At 47.5% G+C, this 12,604-nt stretch overlaps 1 protein-coding gene across 1 annotated transcript in view; it reads right to left on the bottom strand.

Moving 5' to 3' along the window:
- Positions 1-6,082: 6,082 nt before the first annotated feature.
- LOC149980682 (uncharacterized) overlaps positions 6,083-12,604 on the bottom strand; it is a 24,949-nt gene continuing 18,427 nt past the window's right edge. The window contains exon 13 of the mRNA XM_090185700.1: positions 6,083-7,748. Within this exon, the coding sequence (XP_090041826.1) occupies positions 7,413-7,748 (336 nt within the window). The 3' untranslated portion in view covers positions 6,083-7,412. The remainder of the gene's footprint in view (positions 7,749-12,604) is intronic.

The raw sequence follows: 12,604 nt of genomic DNA, 5'->3' as shown, positions 1-12,604 counted from the left end.
ATCTGGTGCTTCTGTCCCCAACCAAGGAGGGCCTACAGCAGCACCTAGATCTTCTGCGCAGATTCTGTCAGATTTGGGCCCTGACAGTTAATCTACCCCGGCCTAAACATCAGTGCCACAGGTAACTTCCACAAAGCTGTGAACGATCTGAGAGACAATGCAAGAAGGACCTTCTACGCCATCAAAATGAACATTTACAGCCTACCGAGTGGCACAGTGGTCTAAGGTACTGCATCGCAGTGCTAACTGTGCCACTAGAGATCCTGGTTTGAGTCCAGGCTCTGTCGCAGCTGGCTGCAACCGGGAGACCCATGGGGTGGCGCACAATTGGCCCAGCGTTGGCCGGCAGGGATGTTCATTGCGCTCTAGCGACTCCTTGTGGCGGGCCGGGCGCAATGCACGTTGACACAGTCGCCAGGTGTAACGGAGTTGTCTGTAAGTTGCGTCTGGCTTCCGGGGTGGATGTGCATTGTGTCAAGAAGCAGTGCGCCTTGGTAGGGTCGTGTTTCGGAGGACGCGTGGCTCTCGACCTTCGTCTCTCTCCCCAGTCCGTATGCGAGTTACAGCAATGGAATGACTTACCAATTGGATACAATGAAATTGGGTATAAACATTTTTTTTTTAAAAGGAACATAACATTTGACCAATTAGGATCTGGCTAAAAAATACTGGAATCAGTTATAGAACCCATTGCCCTTTATGGTTGTGGAGGTCTGGGGTCCCCGCTCACCAACCAACGATTCACAAAATGGGACAAACACCAAATTGAGACTCTGCATGCAGAATTCTGCAAAAACATCCTCTTGGTAAAATACCAAATAATGCATGCAGCTCATAATTAGGACGATTCCCGCTAATGATTCAAATCCTGAAAATATTTATAATAATTTAATATATATATATATATATATATATATATTATAATATAGAATATAATTTAATTCTACAACCTGCTATAACTGATTCGACAAAGCCTTCACCTACGAACCTGGAGAAGAGTCCCCTCAGATCCCCAGGACAGCAACAGAACTAAACACAATCAAATCATGAGATAACAAAAAGATAATTACTTGACACATGCTATTTGATAATTACTTGACACATTGGAAAGAATTAACAAAAAAACTGAGCAAACTAGAATGCTATTTGGCCCTAAACAGAGAGTACACAGCGGCAGAATACCTGACCACTGTGACTGAACCAAACTTAAGGAAAGCTTTGCCTTGCTATTGAAAGAGGCCGACCGTAGGAAGACCTGGCTCTCAAGAGAAGACAGGCTATGTGCAACACTGCCCACAAAATGAGGTGGAAACTGAGCTGCACTTCCTAACCTCCTGACAAATGTATGACCCTATTAGAGACACATATTTCCCTCAGATTACACAGATACACCAAGAATGAAAGTAAAAGTGAAATCCCACAGTGTGACATCACAGCAGCAAGACGTGTGACCTGTTGCCACAAGAGAAAAGGGGCAACCAGTGAAGAACGAACACCATTGTAAAATTTCAACCCATATTTATCCCTCTGTGAGCTGAAGCACAGCTGGGTCATGCAACAAGACAATGTTTGGTTGGAGTCATTGCTGCCACAGTAAACTTCCTCCACAGAGACGTGAGAGACTGGTCCACAACTACAGGAAGCGGTTGGTTGGAGTCATTGCTGCCACAGTAAACTTCCTCCACAGAGACGTGAGAGACTGGCCCACAACTACAGGAAGCGTTTGGTTGGAGTCATTGCAGCTTAAGGAGAACCAGAGATTCCGGGGGACTTTCTCACAGCTCTGTATCAGTCAACAGTCCAAACGAGGGTGTCTTGTCCTGCTCCTGAAATCTGCTCCAGCATTCATCCCATCAGCAACAGAGCATCGGGGAGGTGCAAGTCTGACATCAATGTGTGAAGCGCAATTACAGTTAAATATGGTCAATTTCAGAACTTGTTAATTATACAACATAAACATGGTGTTGACACCAGTGGCGATCGTGTCGTTTACGATTAAGAAGGACGATACATTTATTTATTTAATGAGCCTGGCCTTATTTCTATTACAGCATACTGGATGATTCACCCGGGTTACTGTCATTCATATTCACCCGGGTTACTGTCATTCATATTCACCCGGGTTACTGTCATTCATATTCTCCCGGGTTACTGTCATTCATATTCACCCGGATTACTGTCATTCATATTCACCCGGGTTACTGTCATTCATATTCTCCCGGGTTACTGTCATTCATATTCACCCGGGTTACTGTCATTCATATTCACCCGGGTTACTGTCATTCATATTCACCCGGGTTACTGTCATTCATATTCACCCGGGTTACTGTCATTCATATTCACCCGGGTTACTGTCATTCATATTCACCCGGGTTACTGTCATTCATATTCACCCGGGTTACTGTTATTCATATTCACCCAGGCTACTGTCATTCATATTCACCCAGGTTACTGTCATTCATATTCACCCGGGTTACTGTCATTCATATTCACACGGGTTACTGTCATTCATATTCACCCAGGTTACTGTCATTCATATTCACCCGGGTTACTGTCATTCATATTCACCCGGGTTACTGTCATTCATATTCACCCAGGTTACTGTCATTCATATTCACCCAGGTTACTGTCATTCATATTCACCCGGGTTACTGTCATTCATATTCACCCAGGTTACTGTCATTCATATTCACACGGGTTACTGTCATTCATATTCACCCGGGTTACTGTCATTCATATTCACCCGGGTTACTGTCATTCATATTCACCCAGGTTACTGTCATTCATATTCACACGGGTTACTGTCATTCATATTCACCCGGGTTACTGTCATTCATATTCACCCGGGTTACTGTCATTCATATTCACCCAGGTTACTGTCATTCATATTCACCCAGGTTACTGTCATTCATATTCACCCGGGTTACTGTCATTCATATTCACCCGGGTTACTGTCATTCATATTCACCCGGGTTACTGTTATTCATATTCACCCAGGTTACTGTCATTCATATTCACCCAGGTTACTGTCATTCATATTCACCCGGGTTACTGTCATTCATATTCACACGGGTTACTGTCATTCATATTCACCCAGGTTACTGTCATTCATATTCACCCGGGTTACTGTCATTCATATTCACCCGGGTTACTGTCATTCATATTCACCCAGGTTACTGTCATTCATATTCACCCAGGTTACTGTCATTCATATTCACCCGGGTTACTGTCATTCATATTCACCCAGGTTACTGTCATTCATATTCACACGGGTTACTGTCATTCATATTCACCCGGGTTACTGTCATTCATATTCACCCGGGTTACTGTCATTCATATTCACCCAGGTTACTGTCATTCATATTCACCCAGGTTACTGTCATTCATATTCACCCGGGTTACTGTCATTCATATTCACCCGGGTTACTGTCATTCATATTCACCCGGGTTACTGTCATTCATATTCACCCAGGTTACTGTCATTCATATTCACCCAGGTTACTGTCATTCATATTCACCCAGGTTACTGTCATTCATATTCACCCAGGTTACTGTCATTCATATTCACCCGGGTTACTGTCATTCATATTCACCCGGGTTACTGTCATTCATATTCACCCGGGTTACTGTCATTCATATTCACCCAGGTCAATGTAACAGTGATGGGTTTAGGTTACTGTCATTCATATTCACCCAGTTCAATGTAACAGTGACAGGTTTAGGTTACTGTCATTCATATTCACCCAGTTCAATGTAACAGTGACAGGTTTAGGTTACTGTCATTCATATTCACCCAGTTCAATGTAACAGTGATGGGTTTAGGTTACTGTCATTCACCCAGTTAAATGTAACAGTGACAGGTTTAGGTTACTGTCATTCATATTCACCCAGTTCAATGTAACAGTGACAGGTTTAGGTTACTGTCATTCATATTCACCCAGTTCAATGTAACAGTGACAGGTTTAGGTTACTGTCATTCATATTCACCCAGTTCAATGTAACAGTGACAGGTTTAGGTTACTGTCATTCATATTCACCCAGTTCAACGTAACAGTGACAGGTTTAGGTTACTGTCATTCATATTCACCCAGTTCAATGTAACAGTGATGGGTTTAGGTTACTACATTATACTAGAATGTTCCCTGTACCCATCATGAGGTTGCTACAAACTAGCCTATGAATGAAAGTTTACAACGTAGGTGCACACAGGTCGAGAGACACATTTGAGAAGACAGAGAGTGACACATGGACAGCCCGTGACATTCAATACCGCCTTTGCACACTCTTGCCCGCACCTACCTGATATAGAGAGTGTAATCACCTAGAAACGTTTTAACCGAATCGACGGAATGAATACACTACCTGATCACACGGAAAGATGACTAACAGTCACCGTGTGCTCGGAGTGCGCTCCGTAGGCGTTCGTAAACGCGTTGCGTTCGTAAACGCGTTGCGTTCAGAGCGCACCGTGGTCGCTCTGGCCCAGGAGGTTGATCCTCACAACGGATGTCAAAAGCACCCAAGCTAACTGGCCAACATTGACTCTCAACATCCAGACACATAATGAGAGAACACCTCACTCGGGACCGTTTGACTCGCCCTGGCAGATCCGGTTAGGCTGTTTTCGTGTTATTCCGAGCGTTGGTGACACCGGATATATTCAACCGGTGTTGAGTGTTTTTAATTCATCACTTATTCCGCGCTCTGGTACAACTCAGACGAGAGTGCCCTGAACTCGGAGTAGACCGCTAGAGGGACTTTTACGCGATATATACGCTATATAAACCATTTTGTTTGTTGTGTGTATAATTCATTCTCGCATCTATGCTCTCTCTTAACCTTTTTCCCTTCGCTTGTGGACTTGTGTGCAAAATACAACAACTGCCTGGGACCAGCCGTGTGGTTGGCTTTGTGGGTTTTGTCACTTATGTAGGTGTCATAACCAGCCATAAAATATTGTAATGTGTCACAACAGGTCTAATTATGTGTCATGACAGTGTTATGGCAATATAACAGATTATGACCGTGTCATAACGCACTATGACGCTGGTGTTACCCACTTTTGTTAATGGTCTATTTCAGTTGTTTTGGCAAAGTTAATATATCTTTCTTATGCTAATAAAGCCCTTTTGAATTTAGCGTGAACAAGAGTAGCCATTCCGACTCACGCTAGTGAGACAAGCTGGCTGCTGCCATAGGTTACCTAGCATCTCATCTGGTTGTGTCTTGACTGCATCAAAATGTGGTGTAACGACCCTGGGTTTATAAACGCGGAAATCAACTCTGCCGCACGAGCATGTTTTTACGGCACAGTCGATAGCGGGCCGGACCTCGGGCTCGAAGGTCGAGGGTTCGAGGCCTGCTCCCTGCCTGTTTCATTACCGTGAGTTAAGATGCTACCTACCTACAGTAAGTAGCCAGCTAATGTAGTCAGCTAGGTAGATAATTTAGCAAGTCGAATTGAGTCCATTTTGCTGTGCTTCTCATCCTCGTCTACAACAACTCCATTCATATTCCCGAATGGCGCAGCGGTCTACAGACACTGCGTCTCAGTGTTAGAGGCACCCTGGTTCGAATCCAGGCTGTATCACAACCGGCCGTGATTGAGAGTCCCCCTAGGGCGGAACACCATTGGTCCAGCGTCGTCCGTGTTTGGCCGTCATTGTAAATATAAGAATTTGTTCTTGACTGGACTTGCCTAGTTTAAACAAAGGTTACATATTAAAAACCGCTTACCTGTTGGTTGATAATTGTAGCCATCATTTTAATTCCATTTTGTATTGATTAGAAATCTCCCGCAACACACCGCGCCGTTTCTGCTTCGACTGACCGAGAACCAAGCGACAGGTGTTAACGGCTGTTGACCCACCCTCACAAAAAACTGTCATCAAATGTCAAATCGTTGTATGCTATGTAGCAATGTCACATAATTGTATTACATTTTTAGACAAATACTTTATTTTAATAAGCCCATTTGTTTTCCTTCTACAACAATAAAAAGCTAGCAAGTAATATGATACTAAACGTCCGTTCTAATAACCGTGTCCATCCCTAAAACACTCAAGAAACCATCGGAATCTCATTTTAAATGTAGAACGGGTTTATTGACCGACTGTGTAACCTGAACTAATGCTCATTTATTGCGTGACAGAACGGCTTTATTGACCAACAGTGTAAACTGAATTAATACTAACATTTTTATTTTTTTACCAGTGAAAATGACAACTGTAAAACACATCTAAAAAGGTCAAGTGTAACACAAATCTACTCCACAGTGTCAAAAACCAAAGTGTGTTCCCCTTTAAAACCATGTCACAGAACAGTACCAACGCCTGTCTGTGTCTCTGCCTGTCTGTGTCTCTGCCTGTCTGTGTCTCTGTGTGTGTATGAAAACAAGGGTCACTGCAGTTGAATAAGAGGTTCAAATATAATGCCGTCTGTCCCAGGTTCAAATATAATGCCGTCTGTCCCAGGTTCAAATATAATGCCGTCTGTCCTGAATCAGATGACCAGCCAGACTCTTAACTTGTGTGCTACTGTCTGGCCCTGGGGGGGGTTACAACTATGAGCAGTGTGCTACTGTCTGGCCCTGAGGGTGGGGGGGGGGGGTTACAACCATGAGCAGTGATGGCTATTGAAGGAGATACCCTGAAGGGTAATATTACCAGGCAACCAGACCTGCTTTAGGCAACTAGCCATCTGGCCTAAAGCAATAACCAACTTGGCTACTTACTGCAGGAGTACAAGCTAAGTAAGAATCCAGGCGAAGTAGAACGTCGTCTATACAACACCGTTAAAAACTATACAAACCACATTAAGTATAGTATTTAAGAGAACATACAAGGTGGATATTTAAAAAAATAAACATCAGGAGAGTAAAAACGTGTGTAGACTGAACTGTTCCCTGGTTTCTACATCCTATAAGTAGGGCTTCTTCTCTCCTCTCAGCCTCAGGGAAAGGAGGAGACATAACACACTCCCCAGGTGAGTCTGTCTTTAGGAAAACACCCGAGCCCTATTCACTAGAAGACCTAAACACCCTGAATTTGTCCAATAAAAAATAAAAATTGAAAATAAAAAAAACACTCGTTGTCCTTTTCCATTGCAAAACGTCCAATGAATATGGGTGAGGAGGTTGTCCAAATACTCTGATTGGACAAGAGAGGGTTAAGAAACATCATAACCCCAGTTGGACAGCTGGTATGTTCCGTGTTCACCCCCTCTGATTCTGAGTTGGTATGTTCCATTGTTCTGTCACCCCCCCCCCCCCCAGGTACAGATCTAGAATCAGTTTCCCTCCCCAAATACTAACCTTCAACCATTAGTGGTCGAAAATTGTAACCTGCACCAAGATCAGAGTCTAGGGGCAACTTCACCCTGCTCCGTTTCTCACAGTGGAGCTCAGGATGAGGCTATTGGAGTTCGGAGCTCCCACCCTCTGGCACCTCCTCTGGCACCTCCTCTTCCTTCTTCTCAGTCACGACCCCCTTCTCTCCTCCCCTCCTCTCCTCCAGTTGACTCATTCTCCTGCGAACCTCCTGCAGAACCTCTCCTCTCCTCTTCTGTTTCTCCCTCCATCTCTCCACCCTCTCCTCCTCCTCCCTCTCTTTCTCCTCCAGGAGCGAGCGGAGGAACTCGGGGCTGATGACGTTATCCTTGTCGCTAACCAATAGGAATGCATTCTTGAAGCGGTTGTAGAGCATCGATGCCTTGTCCATCACGTCCTGGTTACTGCGGAAACGACGCATCTGGGAAGCACACAGGTGTGGTTAGGTGTGTGTATGTGGTAAAGGAGTGAAGAGTGTGTGGATGTGTGTAGTTATTGTGTGTGTGTGTAGTTATTGGATCTGTCAGGCGCGTGTGTGTGTGTAGTTATTGTATCTGTCAGGTGTGTGTAGTTATTGGATCTGTCAGGTGTGTGTGTGTGTAGTTATTGGATCTGTCAGGTGTGTGTGTGTGTGTAGTTATTGTATCTGTCAGGTGTGTGTAGTTATTGTATCTGTCAGGTGTGTGTAGTTATTGGATCTGTCAGGTGTGTGTAGTTATTGGATCTGTCAGGTGTGTGTGTGTGTAGTTATTGGATCTGTCAGGTGTGTGTGTGTGTGTAGTTATTGTATCTGTCAGGTGTGTGTAGTTATTGGATCTGTCAGGTGTGTGTAGTTATTGGATCTGTCAGGTGTGTGTAGTTATTGGATCTGTCAGGTGTGTGTGTGTGTGTGTGTAGTTATTGGATCTGTCAGGTGTGTGTGTGTGTGTAGTTATTGGATCTGTCAGGTGTGTGCGTGTAGTTACTGGATGTACAGTACCAGTCTAAAGTTTGGACACACCTACTCATTCAAGGGGTTTTATTTGTACTGTGTCTTCACTATTATTCTACAATCTAGAAAATAGTCAAAATAAAGAAAAATGCTGGAATGATTAGGTGTGTCCAAACTTTAGACTGGTTCTGTACGTCAGCTGTGTGCGCCTGGTTCTGTACGTCAGCTGTGTGCCTGGTTCTGTACGTCAGCTGTGTTCGCCTGGTTCTGTACGTCAACTGTGTGCCTGGTTCTGTACGTCAGCTGTGTGTGCCTGGTTCTGTTCGCCTGGTTCTGTATGTCAGCTGTGTGCCTGGTTCTGTACGCCAGCTGTGTGCCTGGTTCTGTTCGCCTGGTTCTGTACGTCAGCTGTGTGCCTGGTTCTGTATGTCAGCTGTGTGCCTGGTTCTGTACGTCAGCTGTGTGTGCCTGGTTCTGTTCGCCTGGTTCTGTATGTCAGCTGTGTGCCTGGTTCTGTACGTCAGCTGTGTGCCTGGTTCTGTTCGCCTGGTTCTGTACGTCAGCTGTGTGCCTGGTTCTGTTCGCCTGGTTCTGTTCGCCTGGTTCTGTACGTCAGCTGTGTGCCTGGTTCTGTACGTCAGCTGTGTGCCTGGTTCTGTACGTCAGCTGTGTGCCTGGTTCTGTACGTCAGCTGTGTGCCTGGTTCTGTACGTCAGCTGTGTGCCTGGTTCTGTACGTCAGCTGTGTTCGCCTGGTTCTGCACGTTAGCTGTGTGTGCCTGGTTCTGCACGTCAGCTGTGTGTGCCTGGTTCTGCACGTCAGCTGTGTGTGCCTGGTTCTGCACGTCAGCTGTGTGTGCCTGGTTCTGTACGTCAGCTGTGTGTGCCTGGTTCTGTACGTCAGCTGTGTGTGCCTGGGTCTGTTCGCCTGGTTCTGTACGTCAGCTGTGTGCCTGGTTCTGTTCGCCTGGTTCTGTACGTCAGCTGTGTGTGCCTGGTTCTGTACGTCAGCTGTGTGTGCCTGGTTCTGTACGTCAGCTGTGTGTGCCTGGTTCTGTACGTCAGCTGTGTGTGCCTGGTTCTGTACGTCAGCTGTGTGTGCCTGGTTCTGTACGTCAGCTGTGTGTGCCTGGTTCTGTACGTCAGCTGTGTGTGCCTGGTTCTGTACGTCAGCTGTGTGTGCCTGGTTCTGTACGTCAGCTGTGTGTGCCTGGTTCTGTACGTCAGCTGTGTGTGCCTGGTTCTGTACGTCAGCTGTGTGTGCCTGGTTCTGTACGTCAGCTGTGTGTGCCTGGTTCTGTACGTCAGCTGTGTGTGCCTGGTTCTGTACGTCAGCTGTGTGTGCCTGGTTCTGTACGTCAGCTGTGTGTGCCTGGTTCTGTACGTCAGCTGTGTGTGCCTGGTTCTGTACGTCAGCTGTGTGTGCCTGGTTCTGTACGTCAGCTGTGTGCCTGGTTCTGTTCGCCTGGTTCTGTATGTCAGCTGTGTGCCTGGTTCTGTACGTCAGCTGTTCGCCTGGTTCTGTACGTCAGCTGTGTGCCTGGTTCTGTACGTCAGCTGTGTGTGCCTGGTTCTGTTCGCCTGGTTCTGTACGTCAGCTGTGTGCCTGGTTCTGTACGTCAGCTGTGTGCCTGGTTCTGTACGTCAGCTGTGTGCCTGGTTCTGTTTGCCTGGTTCTGTACGTCAGCTGTGTGCCTGGTTCTGTTTGCCTGGTTCTGTACGTCAGCTGTGTGCCTGGTTCTGTACGTCAGCTGTGTGTGCCTGGTTCTGTTCGCCTGGTTCTGTACGTCAGCTGTGCGCCTGGTTCTGTACGTCAGCTGTGCGCCTGGTTCTGTACGTCAGCTGTGTGTGCCTGGTTCTGTACGTCAGCTGTGTGCCTGGTTCTGTACGTCAGCTTTGTGTGCCTGGTTCTGTACGTCAGCTGTGTGTGCCTGGTTCTGTACGTCAGCTGTGTGTGCCTGGTTCTGTACGTCAGCTGTGTGTGCCTGGTTCTGTACGTCAGCTGTGTGTGCCTGGTTCTGTACGTCAGCTGTGTGTGCCTGGTTCTGTACGTCAGCTGTGTGTGCCTGGTTCTGTACGTCAGCAGTGTGTGCCTGGTTCTGTACGTCAGCTGTGTGTGCCTGGTTCTGTACGTCAGCTGTGTGTGCCTGGTTCTGTTCGCCTGGTTCTGTACGTCAGCTGTGCGTGCCTGGTTCTGTACGTCAGCTGTGCGTGCCTGGTTCTGTACGTCAGCTGTGCGTGCCTGGTTCTGTACGTCAGCTGTGCGTGCCTGGTTCTGTACGTCAGCTGTGCGCCTGGTTCTGTACGTCAGCTGTGCGCCTGGTTCTGTACGTCAGCTGTGCGCCTGGTTCTGTACGTCAGCTGTGCGCCTGGTTCTGTACGTCAGCTGTGCGCCTGGTTCTGTACGTCAGCTGTGTGTGCCTGGTTCTGTACGTCAGCTGTGTGTGCCTGGTTCTGTTCGCCTGGTTCTGTACGTTAGCTGTGTGCCTGGTTCTGTACGTCAGCTGTGTGTGCCTGGTTCTGTACATCAGCTGTGTGTGCCTGGTTCTGTACGTCAGCAGTGTGTGCCTGGTTCTGTACGTCAGCAGTGTGTGCCTGGTTCTGTACGTCAGCAGTGTGTGCCTGGTTCTGTACGTCAGCAGTGTGTGCCTGGTTCTGTACGTCAGCTGTGTGCCTGGTTCTGTTCGCCTGGTTCTGTATGTCAGCGGTGTGCCTGGTTCTGTTCGCCTGGTTCTGTACGTCAGCTGTTCGCCTGGTTCTGTACGTCAGCTGTGTGCCTGGTTCTGTACGTCAGCTGTGTGTGCCTGGTTCTGTTCGCCTGGTTCTGTACGTCAGCTGTGTGCCTGGTTCTGTACGTCAGCTGTGTGCCTGGTTCTGTACGTCAGCTGTGTGCCTGGTTCTGTTTGCCTGGTTCTGTACGTCAGCTGTGTGCCTGGTTCTGTTTGCCTGGTTCTGTACGTCAGCTGTGTGCCTGGTTCTGTACGTCAGCTGTGTGTGCCTGGTTCTGTTCGCCTGGTTCTGTACGTCAGCTGTGCGCCTGGTTCTGTACGTCAGCTGTGCGCCTGGTTCTGTACGTCAGCTGTGCGCCTGGTTCTGTACGTCAGCTGTGTGTGCCTGGTTCTGTACGTCAGCTGTGTGTGCCTGGTTCTGTACGTCAGCTGTGTGTGCCTGGTTCTGTACGTCAGCTTTGTGTGCCTGGTTCTGTACGTCAGCTGTGTGTGCCTGGTTCTGTACGTCAGCTGTGTGTGCCTGGTTCTGTACGTCAGCTGTGTGTGCCTGGTTCTGTACGTCAGCTGTGTGTGCCTGGTTCTGTACGTCAGCTGTGTGTGCCTGGTTCTGTACGTCAGCAGTGTGCCTGGTTCTGTACGTCAGCAGTGTGTGCCTGGTTCTGTACGTCAGCTGTGTGTGCCTGGTTCTGTACGTCAGCTGTGTGTGCCTGGTTCTGTTCGCCTGGTTCTGTACGTCAGCTGTGCGTGCCTGGTTCTGTACGTCAGCTGTGCGTGCCTGGTTCTGTACGTCAGCTGTGCGTGCCTGGTTCTGTACGTCAGCTGTGCGCCTGGTTCTGTACGTCAGCTGTGCGCCTGGTTCTGTACGTCAGCTGTGCGCCTGGTTCTGTACGTCAGCTGTGCGCCTGGTTCTGTACGTCAGCAGTGCGCCTGGTTCTGTACGTCAGCTGTGCGCCTGGTTCTGTACGTCAGCTGTGTGTGCCTGGTTCTGTACGTCAGCAGTGTGTGCCTGGTTCTGTACGTCAGCTGTGTGTGCCTGGTTCTGTACGTCAGCTGTGTGTGCCTGGTTCTGTACGTCAGCTGTGTGTGCCTGGTTCTGTACGTCAGCTGTGTGTGCCTGGTTCTGTTCGCCTGGTTCTGTACGTCAGCTGTGTGTGCCTGGTTCTGTACGTCAGCTGTGTGTGCCTGGTTCTGTACGTCAGCTGTGTGTGCCTGGTTCTGTACGTCAGCTGTGTGCCTGGTTCTGTACGTCAGCTGTGTGCCTGGTTCTGTACGTCGGCAGTGTGTGCCTGGTTCTGTACGTCAGCTGTGCGCCTGGTTCTGTACGTCAGCTGTGCGCCTGGTTCTGTACGTCAGCTGTGTTCGCCTGGTTCTGTATGTCAGCTGTGTTCGGAAATTGTTCAGATCCCTTGACTTTTTCAACATTTTGTTACATTTTGGAATAAGGCCAGAATTTATTACTTAAAACATTTTATTCAATCTACACACAATACTCCATAATGACAAAGCAAAAACAAGTTTAGACATTTTTGAAAATGTATTAAAAGTAAAAAACAGAAATACCTTTTTTATATATTATCGTTTTCAGACTCTTTATTTATTACTCTTTACCTTATTTACA

Source organism: Oncorhynchus mykiss, chromosome 9 (genome assembly GCF_057628025.1).
Source record: "Oncorhynchus mykiss isolate SJ-2025 chromosome 9, ASM5762802v1, whole genome shotgun sequence".
Lineage (NCBI taxonomy): Eukaryota > Metazoa > Chordata > Actinopteri > Salmoniformes > Salmonidae > Oncorhynchus > Oncorhynchus mykiss.
This window is presented reverse-complemented; position numbering and strand designations above follow the sequence as displayed.